Source organism: Sceloporus undulatus, chromosome 6 (genome assembly GCF_019175285.1).
Source record: "Sceloporus undulatus isolate JIND9_A2432 ecotype Alabama chromosome 6, SceUnd_v1.1, whole genome shotgun sequence".
NCBI classification, from domain to species: domain Eukaryota; kingdom Metazoa; phylum Chordata; class Lepidosauria; order Squamata; family Phrynosomatidae; genus Sceloporus; species Sceloporus undulatus.
In genome coordinates this window covers 145,636,853-145,653,892 of record NC_056527.1, presented here as the reverse complement: position 1 = coordinate 145,653,892, position 17,040 = coordinate 145,636,853, and the positions used below count along the sequence as shown (strand labels likewise).

General features: G+C 44.4%; 1 protein-coding gene across 1 annotated transcript in view; it reads left to right on the top strand.

The window, feature by feature from the left end:
* The window catches only part of LOC121934859 (actinia tenebrosa protease inhibitors-like), an 18,877-nt gene extending 15,624 nt beyond the window's left edge, over positions 1-3,253 (top strand). The window contains exons 7-8 of the mRNA XM_042475757.1: positions 2,013-2,192; positions 2,929-3,253. Of these exons, the coding sequence (XP_042331691.1) occupies positions 2,013-2,192; positions 2,929-3,071 (323 nt within the window). The 3' untranslated portion in view covers positions 3,072-3,253. The remainder of the gene's footprint in view (positions 1-2,012; positions 2,193-2,928) is intronic.
* The last annotated feature ends 13,787 nt before the right edge of the window (positions 3,254-17,040 follow it).

The window sequence follows — 17,040 nt, the reverse complement described above, 5'->3', positions numbered from 1 at the left end:
TATATATATATATATATATATATATATATATATATATAATTATTATTTATAAGTAAAGAACTATGTTCAAAACATGTCACAGCAATAAAGCAAAATAAAACAATTCATCTCACAACTTTGAATTATGTTGCAGGTCTCCTTCTTAGGTTCTGTCAATGTAAGTGGTCCTTGTAAAGTCCTCTGCTGTCTTTGTGTAAATCTAGTCCAGAATGTCCTACCAAAGGCTTAGATGAGATGGAGGTTGTCTTCTTTCATTTTTGTCGTTGTTTACAAAGTCAGTGAGGAGGAACCAATTGTCTATGAGTTCCTGATTTTGGTTGTCCTGCGCAACTTGCCATTCTGTCAGACAGTTTTTCAAGTAACCATAGGTCCCATACCTTTTCCCACCACATTTCTAAAGATACCTCCCCTGCTTTCCAGCATCTGACCATTTCTACACAAAGTTTTTATAGTTCAAATTTGAGTTTGCGTCTACATATATTGATTACAATAGCATTTCTGGACATAATTTTACTTCTTGGTTGGTAATCAATGACATTTGTTCAAGTACCAATTGCCAAAATGTGTTTATTTGGGGGCAGTTTAACCATGTGTGTAGAAATGTGCCATTATCATTACAACCACACCAACTTTTGGAGTTAACATTTTTAACCATTCTGGCTAGCTTCACTGGCATCAAATACCACTTGTGTATAATTTTCAAGGGACGTTATCAGACAAGGGAAATTGGAAGTATAATCCAATGGCAATCTGAAAGCAATAATGCGGTTTGACATTATTGCATGTTAGACTACCACATGCAATTTTGGGCAATGGGAAGTCAGTCCGAACGCAATCATGGGGTTTCATGTTATTGCATGAGAGGTGATCACATGCAATTTCGAGCAATGAAAAGCTGTTTTCGGGCAATGGGAAGTCAGTTCGAACGCAATTTGAATTCACATAAATTTGCTGAACTACTGAATTCATGTGAATGCGTTCTGGCCCCACTTTCTTTTCATTTGATATTAAGAGAAATTCCTCCCGTGTGATAAACTCCGGGGTGTTTTCTCTCATCAATGTTGATCTGGATTTAAAAGAGGTGGAAGACCAAACTGTAGTCCGTTTTGAAATGGGAACTGAAAGATTCAAATCCGTTTCCCAGTTTGGTTGTATGCCATGGCTGTTTTGGTGAGAGTGGTCAATCAAATGGTTTAAGATTACAGATGTTAGTCCTTTGGTGCTTTGGGAGCAAGGAATGCATTGTGCCTCAAATCCGGGAAGTGATCTTGGTGGTCCTCCTCTTTCCTTTCATTTGTGTGTAAAAGCAATTATCTGATGGAGATGAAGCCAACTAACCTTTAATGGCTCTAAATCTAAAGTTAGTTCCTCAGTTACTTTTGGCCTGCCGTTACGAAAGAGGTCTTGGACAAAATATACACCTTGTTGTTCCCATCCCTGGAATTGATTGGATTTGTCTGGGGAATAGAAAGATCTGTGGACAAGGAAGGGGCAAATAGGAGAGGTATCTGGTGCTAGAACTTGCTTCCATCTTGACAATATCTGACATTTGTAGCCATGGGTTTTGAATGTTTTTAATTACTTGTGGAGTGGGTTTTGTTAAAGAACAAAGCAAGATTGATGTGTGGTTGGCCATTCATTTCCATGTTAGCCCAGTTTATGCTCTGATCTTTTTTAATTAAATGAGGGATCTGACTAAGTTGGAATGCTGCAAAATATAGTTCAAGGAATTGCTATAAGGACAGCCTGGGATACTGCACCGTTTTAAAAATTCGATACAGCTTTATCTTTTTAAAACATGTTTTATTCTTTTAATAACTATCTGTTTTAATACCTTAATAATTTAATTCCTTTTTAATGTACACTTTTAAAAAATGTTTTTAATTGTACTGTTTTTAATGCTGTGAAGCCGCTCTGAGTCCCAGTCCTGGGAAAAGAGCAAGATACAAATAACTGTAGTAGTAATAATAATGATAATAATAATAACAATTTCTTCTTTTCCCTCTTCTCAGAAACTATGCGTGACACATGTGAGCTGCCAATAGATGTAGGACCTTGCAGTGCAAACTTTCTTCGTTTTTATTACGATGCCAAAACAAAGACCTGCAAGCCATTCAGTTTTGGAGGCTGTAATGGCAATAACAATAACTTTGTGACTCTACAGGATTGCATTCGGGAATGTAGACGGCCAGGTAAGGCGAAAGAACGTCTAAAAAATTCCCCAGACAACATCCACAAAACCTCTCTTAATAGGACTTATCAGAGCTTGAAAGTTTAATTAGTTACAAATAAGTGATTTGCTAAATATGTTTTTCCAGTAACAAAGTGTAGCTGAGTTATGTTTCAACTGTATACAAGAGATAACCTCACTTCTTTTTGCAGTCTAAGTCAGAACACACCACAAAAATAATCCAGCTTGGGACTGCTTTAACTGCCCTGGCTGAGTGCTATGGAATCCTGGGAATTGTAGTTTATTGTGGCACCAGAGCTCCCTGAGAGAGAAAGCTCAACATCTCATAAAACTACAATTCCCAGAGTTTCCTAGCATTGAGCCAGGGCAGTTAAAGTGGTCTCAAACTGGATTATTTCTGCAGTGTGTTTTGGACCTAACTTCTCAGTCCTATGATGATGAGGGTGCAGCTCCACTAAATAGTGAAGGAGGGATATCTCACAACTGCTTTGTTGTGGATGTTAAGGTGACAAAATTGTGCTTTGCACTAGAGGCTAGGACCTTGAAGCATTCATACCTTTGAGAAGTAGAAATTTATTCACTTTTAAAATCTGTAACTGTAAACAGTAATTTTTGCCTGTCTTTGGAAATTACTGTAAGAAATTACGTTTTCCCAAACTCTGAAGAATATGGAAGTATGGAATACTAAAAGGCCTCAGTATACACTACCATAATCCAAGCATATCTGCCAACTACAGGAGCGGAGGAAGAAGAAATCAAAAATGTCTGTGATGAAGTCCAAGAAGAAATGGACCACACACCAAAATGGGACTGCTTGGTAATCCTAGGGGACTTGATGGCCAGTGGAACCAGAGCAGAATCAGACAGCGGAGAGAGATAGGCCCTTTTCACACTGGGATTTTTTGAGCGCAGAAGTAGGGTCAGTTCGCATTGGCCGATGCGTATTCACATTCTATCACATTGTTGTTTCACACTTGTGAGCTCAGAATACGCATTGGCCGATGCGTATTCACGTTATATCGCACTGTATTTTCACACCTGGGCGGCCTTCCAAATTGAGGGGTTGCGGACTCAGTTCGAATCGGGTGATGCGTATTCAGGCAAATTGAGGCGAGTGCAGATTGGATTACTACACCAGCCCAATACAATGTGTATTGACTGATTCGAATCGGCATTTTCGCGCATGCTCTGTGGGGCTCTGAACGGGTCGCAACCTTTTTAACTTCCGGGGTGAAGAATGAGGTCCACTGTTTAGCACGTAATATCGCGAGAATTGCTGCCTTTTCATCCCCATCCCTTTTTTTTTTTAACCAGCTATTTCCTTCCCTTTCGAGTTTCCAAGGGAAAGCAGACGCATATGGCCATTACATACAGTATAGGGTCTGTTTGACAACAATTAATAGATTGAATATTGGGGTGTGACCGTGGCCAATGTCATAAGAACACACACACTATATATATATATATACTATACCTACACACACCCACACACATAACATACGAACAGTGTGATATGATATACTAATGTGCACATGTATAGAGGAATATGCAGTGGTAAGCCCCAAAGTGTAATTGTGCATGTACAGCAGTACATAAAACACATTTATACAGGACATGTGCTCATGTTAGATGAAGGAGACACAATCCGGACATTTCAGGCATATGTTTGGTGGCATGTGTGCATGTGTGTATCTATCATATATATAGACACACACACAATTATACATATATACAACACACACATACACATACCTATATTAGATAAATATACACACACGTGGCACAGCCAAAAAGTATATGCCATATTTTCTATGTGTAACACACACATCTGTCTGATTAAGTGTCTGTGTGTGTATATATGTGTGTGTATGTGTATTATATACCACACACACACACACATTAGTGGTTACAGGCAAAGTGTGATGCTTGTAGTTATCTGTGTACACACACATCTGTTGCATGCTTGTTTTTATATATATCATATACACACACACCCACAGTGGTACTGCCAAAAGTGTAATCCGTCTCTATATGTGTACACACACTCTGCTCTGTATGAGTGTTTTTATCCTCTATCTATCTTATCTATCTTTCTATCTCCTCATCTACATCTATGAATGCAGTTGGTACAGCTCAAAGTGTAATGCTGCATGTATATGTGTACACACCACAGTTCGCAACCCCCGCGGAAGGAGGACACAATCAGTGCGAATTAACATGAATACACATTGGCCGATGCGAAACTCACCCTACTTCTGTGCTCAAAAAATCCCAGTGTGAAAAGGGCCATAGAAAAGCAAAGCTGAAGAGCAACTGAAAAGACGTTCGCAAGGTCAACAATCTGTTCCTTAGCAATACTTCCTCTTTAAGCCAGTGTAGCCGGTTCCAGGACAGTTGGCACCAAAACACCAAATAGATTACACAATAGGAAGCAGAGATTGAGAGGCTCCATTCTTGTGGGAAAAGACCATTACAGGCTGCCTCAACAGAAGTCTGACATTATAAATCAAAAGGGATCAAGTGAAGCAACTATGGCCTAGTCTATTCTTCCTTGTCAGACCTGACCGCTGGCCAGTCTGGTCCCCCCAATCAAGAAGGATGCTGACATGCGCGAGTGTGTCTGAAAGGGAAAGGAAAGTCTGTGGGAGCTCAGTTTGTTTAGCCTGAGAGAGAAGGCTGAGAGGTGATATGGCTAGCACTGTGTAAATATTTGAAAGGATATCACTACTAAAGATGGAGCAAGTTAAGATTAACTTTCAGTTACAGATATAGGATGGGAGACACATGGCTCGCCCGAGACTATGGCCCTTATCAGATGGAGTGTGGGAACTGGGGTGTTTGCGCACTGGGTGGTTCGAATTCGCGTTATTTCGCCACAATACCATCATACCAACATTTGACGGCCCTATCGCACTCACGTGAATGCGCGAGCTGCCAACTGAATGCGTACTGGCTCCTCTTTTTGGAGCGTGTTGGCCAGTGCGCTGTAGGGGACTTGGCGATATCCGGGATTGGAGCTCTGTTCGACTCAGTGCGAATCGTCGGTGTGACTACCCGTCCTGAATTCCATCGACAAGACCCTCAGATTCCAATTTTACTTCCGGTGGGTCTTTTCCTCTTGCCTTCACTCAGTGTCCAGGGAGCGGGGGCGGTGGGTTCCAGCGCCTCCCTCCTCCTCCCCGGCTGAGAGGCATCCCTGGCTGCATCCCAGCAGGAGAGCACGGGGGGCGCTGGAATCGCGGTTCATCAGCGCCTCCTCCTCCTTCCCGGCTTGAGAGGCATCCCTGGCTGCATCCCAGGCAGGGAAGAGGCGCGGGGGCCGCTGGAATCGCGGTTCCAGCAGCCTCCTCCTCCTCCTCCCGGCTTGGTGAGCCAGCCTAGGCTGCCTCTCAAGCCAGGGCGGAGGAGGGAGGACGGCCGTTGGAACGGCGGCGATCGCCGCACTAGCGGCCCCGCGCCTTTCCCTGCTTGGGATGCAGCCCAGGCTGGATCCACAAGCGGGAGGAGGAGGAGGAACTCTTAATCAAAGCACTTCCCATTTACTTAGATGGTTCATCCAGCCTCTTTGACAGCCGCTGGAACAGCTCCTCCCCCCCCCCCCCAGAATACATACTCACACACTCACACACACACAACACGTAACCGGGCATTGCTAATTTGTTGCAAGGAAGGTCATTGTAACGTTAAAACCAAGCAGGAATGTAGAGGAGAAACAGTGACGGCCGTTGTATCGCGATTGTTAATGTGCATGAGCTGGCTCTCCAGCTGTTTACGGGCTGTCTGACGGGACCTCCCTTTCACCCGGAAGCGTTTAAGGTTGCAACCCATGCAGGGCACCACTGAGCATGTGCGAGGCGGCCGATACGAATCGGCCAATCCTCATGTTGATGAGCACCGGTTGTGACAAAAACATTCTGCACATGGAATGCACTTCGCGGCGAATGGCGATTGGCCAATTTAATCCTGCCAATGCGGAAGGACTCCCAGGTATGACAGTACTTTGCGAAATAACGCGGAATCGAATCGCCCAGTGCCAGAAGGACCCTCAGTTCCACACTCATCTGATACGGCCCATGTGTGAAAGGGATCTGGGAGTCCAAGTAGACTACAAGCTAAACATGAGTGAAAGTGTGTGCGGCAGCTAAAAAGGCCAATGCAATTTTAGGCTGCATCCGTAAAAGATCATATCTAGATCAAGGGAAGTAATAGTGCCACTCTATTCTGCTTTGGTCAGGCCCACCTGGAATATTGTGTCCAGTTCTGGGCAAAACACTTCAAAAAGGATGTTGAATAACTGGAACGTGTCCAAAGGGGCAAGTAAATGGTGAAGGTCTAGAAACATGTCCTATGGAGGAACGACTTAAGGGCTGGGGATTGTTAGCCTGGAGAAGAGAAGGTTAAGAGGTGATATGATAGCCCTGTTTAAATATTGAGGGATGCCATACGAGGGGAGCTGGACTTGTTTTCACTGCTCCCAGAGGACTGGACCCTGGAGCAATGGATGCAGCTCACAAGAAAAGAGATTCCACCTCAACATTAGGAAGAACTTCCTGAGTAAGGGCTGTCCGACAGTGGAACACACTCCCCCAGAGGTGTGGAGTCTCCTTCCTTGGAGGTCTTTAAGCAGGGCTAGATGGCCTCTGTCGGAGATGATTTGATTTGGATTCTGCAAATAATAATAATAATAATAATTACTCTTCCTGGACTTCATCCTACAGTTATCATCCCAGGTGGATGCGATGGCAGGAGTGCTTGGTACCCGCTTCAGCTGATACGCCAGCTGCGCCCCTGTCTGGACCAAAATGACCTTGAAACAGTAGTACATGCATGGTACCTCTCACTTGGATTTCTGTAATGCGCTCTACATGGGGCTACCTTTGTACCAGGTTCGGAAGCTTCAATTAGTTCAAAGTGCTGCAGCCCGATTGGTCACTGGGACCTCTAGGTTGGACCCATACTCTACTACTAAAATCTCTTCACTGGCTGCCGATAGCTTCCGGGCCTCAATCACAAAGTGTTGGTTATTACCTTTAAAGCCCTAATGGCTTGGGCCCGAGTTACTTGAGGGAACGCTTCTCCCTACATAATCCACCCCACACTCTCAGACAAACAGGCAAAGGCAAAATACCAACTGGAATATCCCAGGGTGAGACTGTCCGCAACTCACCAATGAGCGTTTATTCTATTGCTCCTACACATTGGAATAAACTCCTGAAGAGATTCGCTCTCAGTCCTTCCCTTGACATTTTCAAGAAAAGTTGAAAACTAATTTGTGTTTAGGCATACCCTCCTGACCCATCATAGAGAATGTATCCTCCTATCCCCCTCTTGTAATGTGAAATGTATTAGGATGTTAACTGTGATCTCGAGATTTAACTGTTTTTATATGATGTGTTTTAACCTAACTGTACTTCTGATTGTATTTTATATTGTAAATCCTGTGCTGTTAGATGCTTTGATTGTAAACCGCTTTGATCCCAGGAAAGCGGTTATAGAAATAAAGATTTATTATTATTGATATTATTATTTTCACTTGTACTTCTGCTTTTTGCACTTTCTTCCATAATTTTCACCTTCAGTCATCCAAGTCTTTGCTATTTTTGCTTGTTGTTTTGCTCATAGTTGATGTACCTACCTATCTTAAGTTATTATGTTTCCTTCCTCCAATTTTCACATCTCCTTCCTTCCACTTCTAATCTCACTTTTTGCATGCTATGTTCGTGGTATAAATTAAAATGGTGATAACTGCCATCTTGGCTGACCCCTTACCCCGGAAGACAATATGTTCTTCATAATCTTTTTGACAGTGGCCTTAGGCTGTGTATTGGACAATCAATGTTGGAGCATTTTCATTTCTTTTAGAGGAATTGATAGTTTTTTGCTCTGCAAAGTCAAAAGCTTTGCGCAATTTGATCCCCGCCCAAATCAAAACTTTCCTCACTGAATCAGCTCTGCCCTCTCTCCAGATCCATCTCGATGTGATGGTTTTCACTTCTCCTCAGGTTAACTTGAGAGCTACAGCACAGACTCGGGCCGTGTAACATGTTCAGCCCCATTCACCTGCCATGGGTTGCACAAAACAGACACATTAGGTGCACCGTGAGAGTTTTCATCCTGTTGTGCAGGCTTTGCATGCTGACCCATAAACCTCCTTGTTCTTCGGCTTTTGTGATTCTGTTCTTGAATATGACCCTGTTTGGGGCATGTAGACAGGATTAACACTGCAACATGCAGAAGACAGGCACATGGTGTCAGAACCCTTTCATTCATTCTTGGGTTCTGTCTTGATGGTGTAAAGAGTTTAGATAAGTCGTCTAAGTGAATTATTACATGCATATTGATGATATATATTCCCATTTTACCTTGTTGTTGTTGGAATATTGTGAGGCAGAGGGTCAGCTGTTGATTCATATTTGTAGGGAACATATATCTACAGCTACATATATGTATATACTATCATATATAATATAGTATTAGAGTGTCTTAGCAATATATATATATAATATATATATATGGATTAAATAAAAGTATGTATCTGTGGGACTCAATTGAATAAGCATTATGGGAAATGCCCATCTGCGGCCATGATTTGTAATCAAGGTGTCACGTAAGCAAACATAGGCTAACAAGACAAGGAATCTTCTTTCCCACCCTGAGGAAGAATTCCGACTGAGAGAGGGTTCCACAGGTTACAAGCCACCAATCAAGCATGAATAGCTTTTACAAGACAGAGGGATCCGCGGACCAACTGGTGTCGCATTATGTTGCTTTGATTAGGGCTCCACATCCGCTGCTGGTGGGGGGGGTGGGGATGGTGGGTGTTATGGAGAGAACCTCTGGGAGGAGGGGAAAAAAGGGTGGGGGGGAATGTGTCCTTTTAAAATGGGCTTTTCCTTGTGTGCTTTGACTTTTCAAAGACGTGACCAAGAATGCTTCTTACTTAGTTAGTTCTTTACATAATAACGTTCAGATCTAACTGAGTTTGCTGTGGATTTTTTGGTCACAGCAATTCCGTCTCACACATGAACAGGATGCCACTGGAAGGCCTCTGCGTGTAGCTCTGTGCAGGGCAAGGGAAAACCTCCCACGCCAAGCAGCTGCTGGACGGAAAAAGAACTGCTGAACAGCTGTGTTCCCACAAAGAGGTCTTGGTCTTTTGGTTCCGATCTGTACAAACCGACTGTCAAAATGCATCGCCAGACTCCTATATGCAACCCTCATTCACTGAGCAACCCAACTCACACTCTGAGATACACATCCCCTCCTGGGCTTTGGAGTCATCTTTGCTCCTGGGACATCACCGTTCCTGTCACCCTGACAGCTGTGACTCTGCAGATTTGAAGCCTGATGGTTTGCCTCCTGTCCCTCTGTCACCAGCTTCCTGTGCTCAGACTCTCAAAGTTGGAGTGGTTGTCTCCCAAACCTTGTCACCTTTGTCCCAGTTCCAGGCTATAGTCACATCTTGACATCTTCTGACCAGAGTGCTCCCTACTCGACAGACCTTTCCTGACCTTATATGTCGAAATGCACTCTTCTGCTGATGCCAGTAGACATAGAACTTGGCAGAGTTACTTTGGGAACGATAATTCACAGGATCCTCCCATTCAGGATGTCCACTGGGTTCTGGAAACTTGGTTGAAAAGGTAATAGTTCGGGGTATGGTAGTAGAAGTGATTTTATAAGCAGAATAAAATAATAATAATATAAAAATAACAACACAATAATAATATTTATTTGTATTACCGCCCTCTGGCAACCAATCCGGGCGGTTAACAACAGTAAAATTAAAAATTGACAATTAAAACACTTTATCCCTCCCCCCTTAAGACAGTATTAAAACAGTTAACATATTAAAAACACAATTCCAGCATAAAAAACAGCAGTTAAAACTAAAAAACCTGCTATCCCTCTGTTGTATCCTCAACCATCATAGATGGGGCCACGGGAGGAATGAGGGAATCAGGGAACCTGGGAACCTGGGCCGGATGGTTAATCTGGAAAGGCCTGCCGGAAGAGATCCCATCTTGACCGCTTTTTTAAGCTGTGTCATTATGTTATCTGCAGGATCTCATCCGGCGGTCGTTCCAGAGTTGGGGGCGACAGCAGAGAATGCCCTCTGGGAGGTTGCCACACAGCCTGATTTTAGAGGCTGCAGTAAGTTCCTCCCAGAGGACCGGAGAGCGCGGGGGGTTGTACGGGGGAGGCGGCCCTAAGATAGCTTGGACCCAGCCATTTAGGCTTTTTTAAGGTGATAACCAACACCTTGTACTGGGCCCGGAAGCTGATAGGCAGCCAGTGGAGGGACCTCAAAACCGGAGTAATGTGGTCCCTCCTAGTGTACCTGACACAAGCCTGGCTGCCATGTTTTGAACCAGCTGTAATTTTCGAGTCAAGCACAGGGGTAGCCCCATGTAGAGTGCATTACAGAAGTCAAGGCGTGAGGTTACCAGCGTGTGCACAACCGTCTCGAGATCCCTTACTTCCAGAAAAGGCGGCAGCTGGCGTATCAGCCGAAGCTGATAACAGGCACTCCTGACCGTCGCATTTACCTGATTTGTCATCAGGAGCGATGAGTCAAGGTAATCCCCAGACTGCGAACACAGTCGCTGGGGAGAGTGTGACCCCATCCAGGACTGGAGGTTGCAACCAATTCTTGGTTTCGGGGCCGCTCACCATGAGCACCTCCGTCTTGTCTGGATTCAGTTTCAATCTGTTTTTCCTCATCCAGCCCATTACCGCCTGAAGACATTCATTGAGAGAGAGATGCCATCGGAATTGAGGCCGACGAACGAGATACGGAGAAATAGATTTGGGTGTCATCAGCATACTGATAACACCCAGCACCATAACTCCTATTATCTCACCAGCGGCTTCATATAGATGTAAATAAACATCGGGACCAAAGCCCCCGAGGAACCCCACAAGTGGGTACTTCCTCCTGCCCAGAAACAGAGTTCACAAGAACATATAATCTAACCATATCCAGGCATAAAAGAGAATAATTTAATATATAGGAAGCATCTATGTAATCCCTTTAGTAAATTTCTAGTGCTCCTTATTTTTAAAAATGTTGTTCTTGGTCGGCATAGCTGCCACATAGAGAAAACCAAATATGTTTTGATGTGGCCATTTGGCTGTGGTCCAGTCAACTTGCACTCAGAATCCTAGAGTTGGAAGAGACCTCAGGGCCATCCAGTCCAACCCTATTCTGCCATGAGGATACACAGTCAAAGCACTCCCAGCAATGGCCATCCAGCCTCTGTTTAAAACCTCCAAAGAGGAAGACTCCACCAGACTCCAAGGAAGCAGCCTCTTCTGTGGTCGAATAGCTCTTAGGAGTTTATCACATAGGGCACTTACCACTGCCCAAGTGTTTCCCAAACGTTTCAGAGCCCCAGAGGTGGGATCATCCATTGCGCTTCTGAAACGTCATAGAGGCTTCCCGCTTCCCTTCTGTCATGGAAGTGTTCGCAGGCATGCCTCACAAAAGCCATGTTTATTAACGAAAGTCCTGTTAATAAAAATGGCTTTTCTGAGGCTTCCCACGAACGCTTCTGCGGCGGAAGGAAAGCGGGAAGCTACTATGACGTTTCAGAAACGTGGCGGATTGATCCCACTCTGGCGCTTCTGAAACGTTTGGAAACACTTGGGCAGCGTTTGGGCAGCAGTATGTGCCCTGTGTGATAACACCTTTGTCAGGAGGTTTTTCCTAATGCTGAAGTAGGACCTCTGTAGTTTGCCATTGCTTTGGGTCCTTTCTTTAAAGCTGCAGAAGAGAATTTGCTCCATCTTCACTATGACATCCCTTCAAATATCCAAACAGTGCTATCATATCACCTTTTAACTTCTTAACTTGCTTCACCTAAGTCTCCTCTCTCAAATAGGAAACATGCTGTCATGCTGCTTGGAATTCTGGGAAGTGTAGTCCAAAGAAGTATTTTCCCAGGCAAAGGATGCATTTGATCCTCATTCTGGTGCCATCACTGAGGGAGAAAGTGAGGGCGATACAAGGTGGAAAGGAGGTGGTGGAGTCTGTTGACAGCAATGGCCCAAAGGAGATAGGGATATGGACAGAAGAGATCTCCCTGGGCCATTTCCTGTTGGATCTCATCATTGTATGTTAGACTTCTTGTCAACATTTCCACTGGCTGACAATGTACCCCGTTCAATGAATATTACACTTAGTGTGTGATGATAATGTTAATACATCATGTCAGTCTTTCATCTTGTAAAAGCCCTGCTCTTAAAGTGACTACTGCACTGTGAAGCTTAACTAAAAGCAGCTGCAGCTTCTAGCCCTGGGACAAGTGCCAGGGGACTGGTCCTCCAGATGGTTTGGACTTCTGGGAGTTGAAGTCCCAACACCTGGGGGTCCAAAGTTTGAGAATCACTGATCTAGTTCTGTCTACGAGTGCTTGGAAACGTACCCAGAAATCCTTGGACACTGAGCCTCCCAGCTGAGCCAGGCTAGAGGAGCAACTAGGGCAGATGCTGAATGGTTCTACTGGATTCCCCCTCGAGGAGACCATTTCTCTGAAGGCTCTTTGAATCTGAATTGAACGCAGCATGTGATGTTTAAACTGAGCCCACTCAGAAAGCAACTACCTGAAGGAAGTTTATTTGTTTTGTGAATGATTTATTTGTCTTTCCTTTGTAGTCAGTCCTTGAGGACCAAATGGCTCAGCACTGGGAAACCGGTTTGCCATTTCCTTGTAAAAAAATTAAAAGCAGAAGCGTGCCTTTGTCTCTATGTTTGTCAGACAGATAAGTAAGCCTCTTTGGACACTCATTGTCATTCCCCTGACCCTCTTTTTTCTTATGTTGCCTTTCTATAGAGTGCATTGTTTATGAAATAATTGGAAGTAACAATACGTCCTTTAGACCTGTCTCTACCATTAGGCAGAGTGAGATTGCTCCTCAGCAGGATGTAGCCAGGATTTTGGGAAGGGGGGGTCCAGAACTAAGTGCCACATTATAATGGGGCTTGGGTGCGGCGGCGCAGCAGCACACACCATTGATTTTATCTAACGGAGGGGGGTGCCGGACCCACGACCCCCCCCCCTTGGCTCGTCCTGTCTTCAGGCAGCCAAAGCTGGGAAGAGCATCAAGGGAGTTATCGTACTAAAAATAGAGCGACTTACCTTTGCTCCGGTATACAGTCGCATTACGGGACGCAATCAGGAATTATTCTGACAGAAATTGTTGCTAACGTCACCAGGCGATCGCATCCCAGCTCCCAGCCATGTCGCCGGCCATTTGCAAACATGGGACACTCCCATTTGAAAAGCGGGCGGTGAGCATGGCTGGTACCCAGGTGGCAGCCAGGATGCAGTTGACTGGCAGCGTTGGTACAATTTCTCATGTGATCATTCCTGATAAGCATCCCTTAATGTGACTGTATCCTGGCCGGGGAAGTCACCTTATTTTTAGTGTGCAATAAACTGCTAGGTGTGTGAGAAAAGCTGCCAGCTGCATTGTCTAATATTCCTTAAGCTGAAAAAAGCAAAAATTACTAGAAACACAATGAACTTGAAGTGAAATAAAAAACCAGGATGCATTTTAAAATACAACGCATTCTACAATTCAGTCTAACAGTTTTTGCTTTCTTTAGGCGGATATAAGAATAAGGCAGCTGTGTACGTGTGGTGTATGCATTAACAATTATAAGGAGGTTAACTATAATAGTAATAGTTATGAACAATATTAATGATATCATATGTATAATCTGATTATAACAATAATTAAATGGTGACTGGAATATTTCAAAATGAGGGGTGTCCACTATACATCTCAGCTGCCAGTTGTGCTCCTTCCTCCAGAGCGGGCGCTGCCTCCTCTGCTTTGACCATTGGGTGCTAGCTGAATGGCATAGTATTCATTGTAGACCAGGAACTTATTCCAGGCAAAGAGAGCTAACAAAGTCAACCAGCTCCAGTGTGTTCCTACTATGGACACTTGTTCTAGCGGCCTCAATGCCCATCTTCTATTTCCCCTTAGCAAACAATAAAAAGTGGTTCCACTGTGCACCAAATCTCACATCAAACGGAACCATGCGGTGCAATTGCATTGTCCTCTTCATTCTCCTCAGCGAACTCCTGGAATTTGGTAAGATTTACTATTTCATTTACTTCTTTCATTTATATGTCACCTTTCTCCCAGAGTGGGACCCAAGGCAGCTTTCAGAAACAGTCAATTTGTAAAAAATTGCAATAGAATTTCAACTCCATGAAAATCACCTTATAACACATTAAAGTCGTTTTTAAAACAGCCCAAAGTTAAAAGAGCAACAAACCACTCCCAAGAAAAAGCCCTGCTATTTATGTATGAAAAGCCTGCGCAAACAGGACTGCCTTTGCCTCCTGCAAAAGGAAGGAAGGCAAGCAGGGATCTGGCCTGGCTTTCTGCGGAAAGGAGTCCCAAAATGTGGGAGCATCCCTGGAGGAGGCTCTCTGCCAGGTCTTCAGCAAGGGAGTCCTAGAGGAAGCCTCCTCATGAAGAGCTTAGGCCTCGGACAAGTTGGTATAGTTTGTATAGAACTGCCTTTGCCTCCTGCAAAAGAAAAAGGAAGGCAGGCAGGCAGGGATCTGGCCTGGCTTTCTGCGGAAAGGTCCCAAAGTGTAGGAGCATCCCTGGAGGAGGCTCTCTGCCAGGTCTTCCGCAAGGGAGTCCTAGAGGAAGCCTCCCCATGAAAAGCTTAGGCCTCGGACAAGTTGGTATAGGGAGAGGTGGTCAGGGCCCAACTGGACAGGGCTTTAGACTTGGAATTGTACCCAAATGAAGCTCTTTTCACAAGGGGCTTATAACTGGCCCCGGTCAGTCTTTGGAGGACAGGATTTTGAAGCTGAGGAAGCTCCCGGTTTTCCAAGGCAGCCCCATGTGGAGTGCGTTTCAGTCGTCCAAATGGGATGTAGTCAAGTTCTATGTCAGCCTCCTAGCCAGATGTGATGACATCTCAAGGAATGGGCGCAGTTGACTACAGTAGTTTTAGCTGTGCAAATGTGCTCTTGGCCACTGCTGAATCTGGGCATCCAGCCTCGGAGTTCGGTCCAGGAGGAGAGCCAAGCTGCCGGCCTGAGATTTTGGGGGGAGTGTAACCCCATCCTGGTCCCTGACCTACCTTTTGACCGACCAGGAGCACCTCTGTCTTGTCTGGGTTTAGTTTCCATTTGTTTGCCCCTATTCTACTCCCCCTCCCAAGCGGAGTGTGTGCTTCCATGTGTCCAAAGAGACCTTTGTAAGGAATCTTCCTTGCAAATCAAGACTGATAAGGAGTTACTCAGGAATCACTTAGGGGCAAAGCAGATGGGCTAAAAGGAGTGTCCGAAAGCCGGTCTGGCCGTGGCTGGGCTGAGCCTACAATGACTGTATGGCCTGCTTCCAAGCCGCTTGCTGCAGGAGTCAGTTTTAAATTGCTCCTTTTTGCTTTGGACTGGAGCGTGGCTTGGAAGTGGCTTCAAGGCAGCGTTGGGAATGTGCATCAGCTAAATGCCACAACCACAATGCAGCCTGAAGCTGCTTCTTTTGGCCTATCTTTTTGGGGCCCTAGTTAACCTAAACGATTTCCAGTCTGCAGAGCCAGATGAACTGCATCCCAGAGTGTTGAAGGAACTTGCTGGCATTCTCACAGAACAACTTACTATCATTTATAAAGAAATCTTGGAGAATATCTAAAAAAAAAAAGGGGGGGGGGATTGAAGACCCAGAAAGCTTCAGGCCAGTCAGCCTGACCTTGATACCAGGAAAATATTAGATTGTACAGGAGTCTGCAAGTATCTTGATGCCAATGCAGTGATTAGTAAGAACCAGCATGTATTTGTCAAGAACAAATCCTGCCAAACTAACTTTATATACTTTTTTGATTGCATCATTAGTTCATGTAGATGGTGGGAATGTTGTGGATGTTATTGAGTAGAGCAAAATATCTGATAAGGTCCACGTAGTATTTTGATTAGAAAACTCACTAAATATGGAATAGATGGAAACACCATCAGATAGACCCATAATTGCTTGGAAAATCATGCTCAAAGAATTGTCATCAATGGCTGTGCTTCAGACCAGAAGGAGGTCTCAAGTGGAACGCCACACAGGTCTGTCCTGGGACCAATATTGTTCAGTGTTTTAATCAATGCTTTAGATAATGGGATGGAGGCAATCCTTACCAAATCTGTGTGTGATAGATCTGGGAGGAGCAGCTAACACATTGGAAGACAGGAACAAAATTCAAAAGGTCTTGGATTAACTAGAAAACTAGGCTAAAATGAAATTCAACAGAGACAAATGCCAGATTCTACATTTAGGCCACATAGGTATAGGATGGGAGGCACCTGGGTCAGCAGTGCTACATATGAAAAGGATTTAGGGATTATTGTTGATCATAAGTTAAACATGAGCCAGCAATGTGATGCTGCAGCAAGGAAGGCAAATGCTATCATAGCCTGCATTAATAGAAGTATAGTTTCCAAGTTGAGTGAAGTAACAGTCTCACTATATTCTGCACTGGCTGGTTCTCATCTGGAACACTGCAGTCAGTTCTGGGCACCTAATTTTAAGAAGGGCATGGATGAACTGGAGTGAGTTGAGAGAAGGGCAATGAGGATGATAAAAGGTATGGAGAACAAAACCAATGAGGAAGGAGCTGGTGTGTTCTGCTTGGTGAAGAGAAGATTGAGGGATGAAATGACTTCACCTCTTTAAATACCTCAAGGGCAGACACAAAGAGCGGATTGCAGGCTAGTTCTCTGCTGCTTCAGAGGTAGACCTAAGCTGAATGGTTTGAAGTTACAGGAGGGTAGGTTTTGATTGAACATAAGGAAAAACTTCTTGACACTGATGTTAGTGAATTTCTTCAC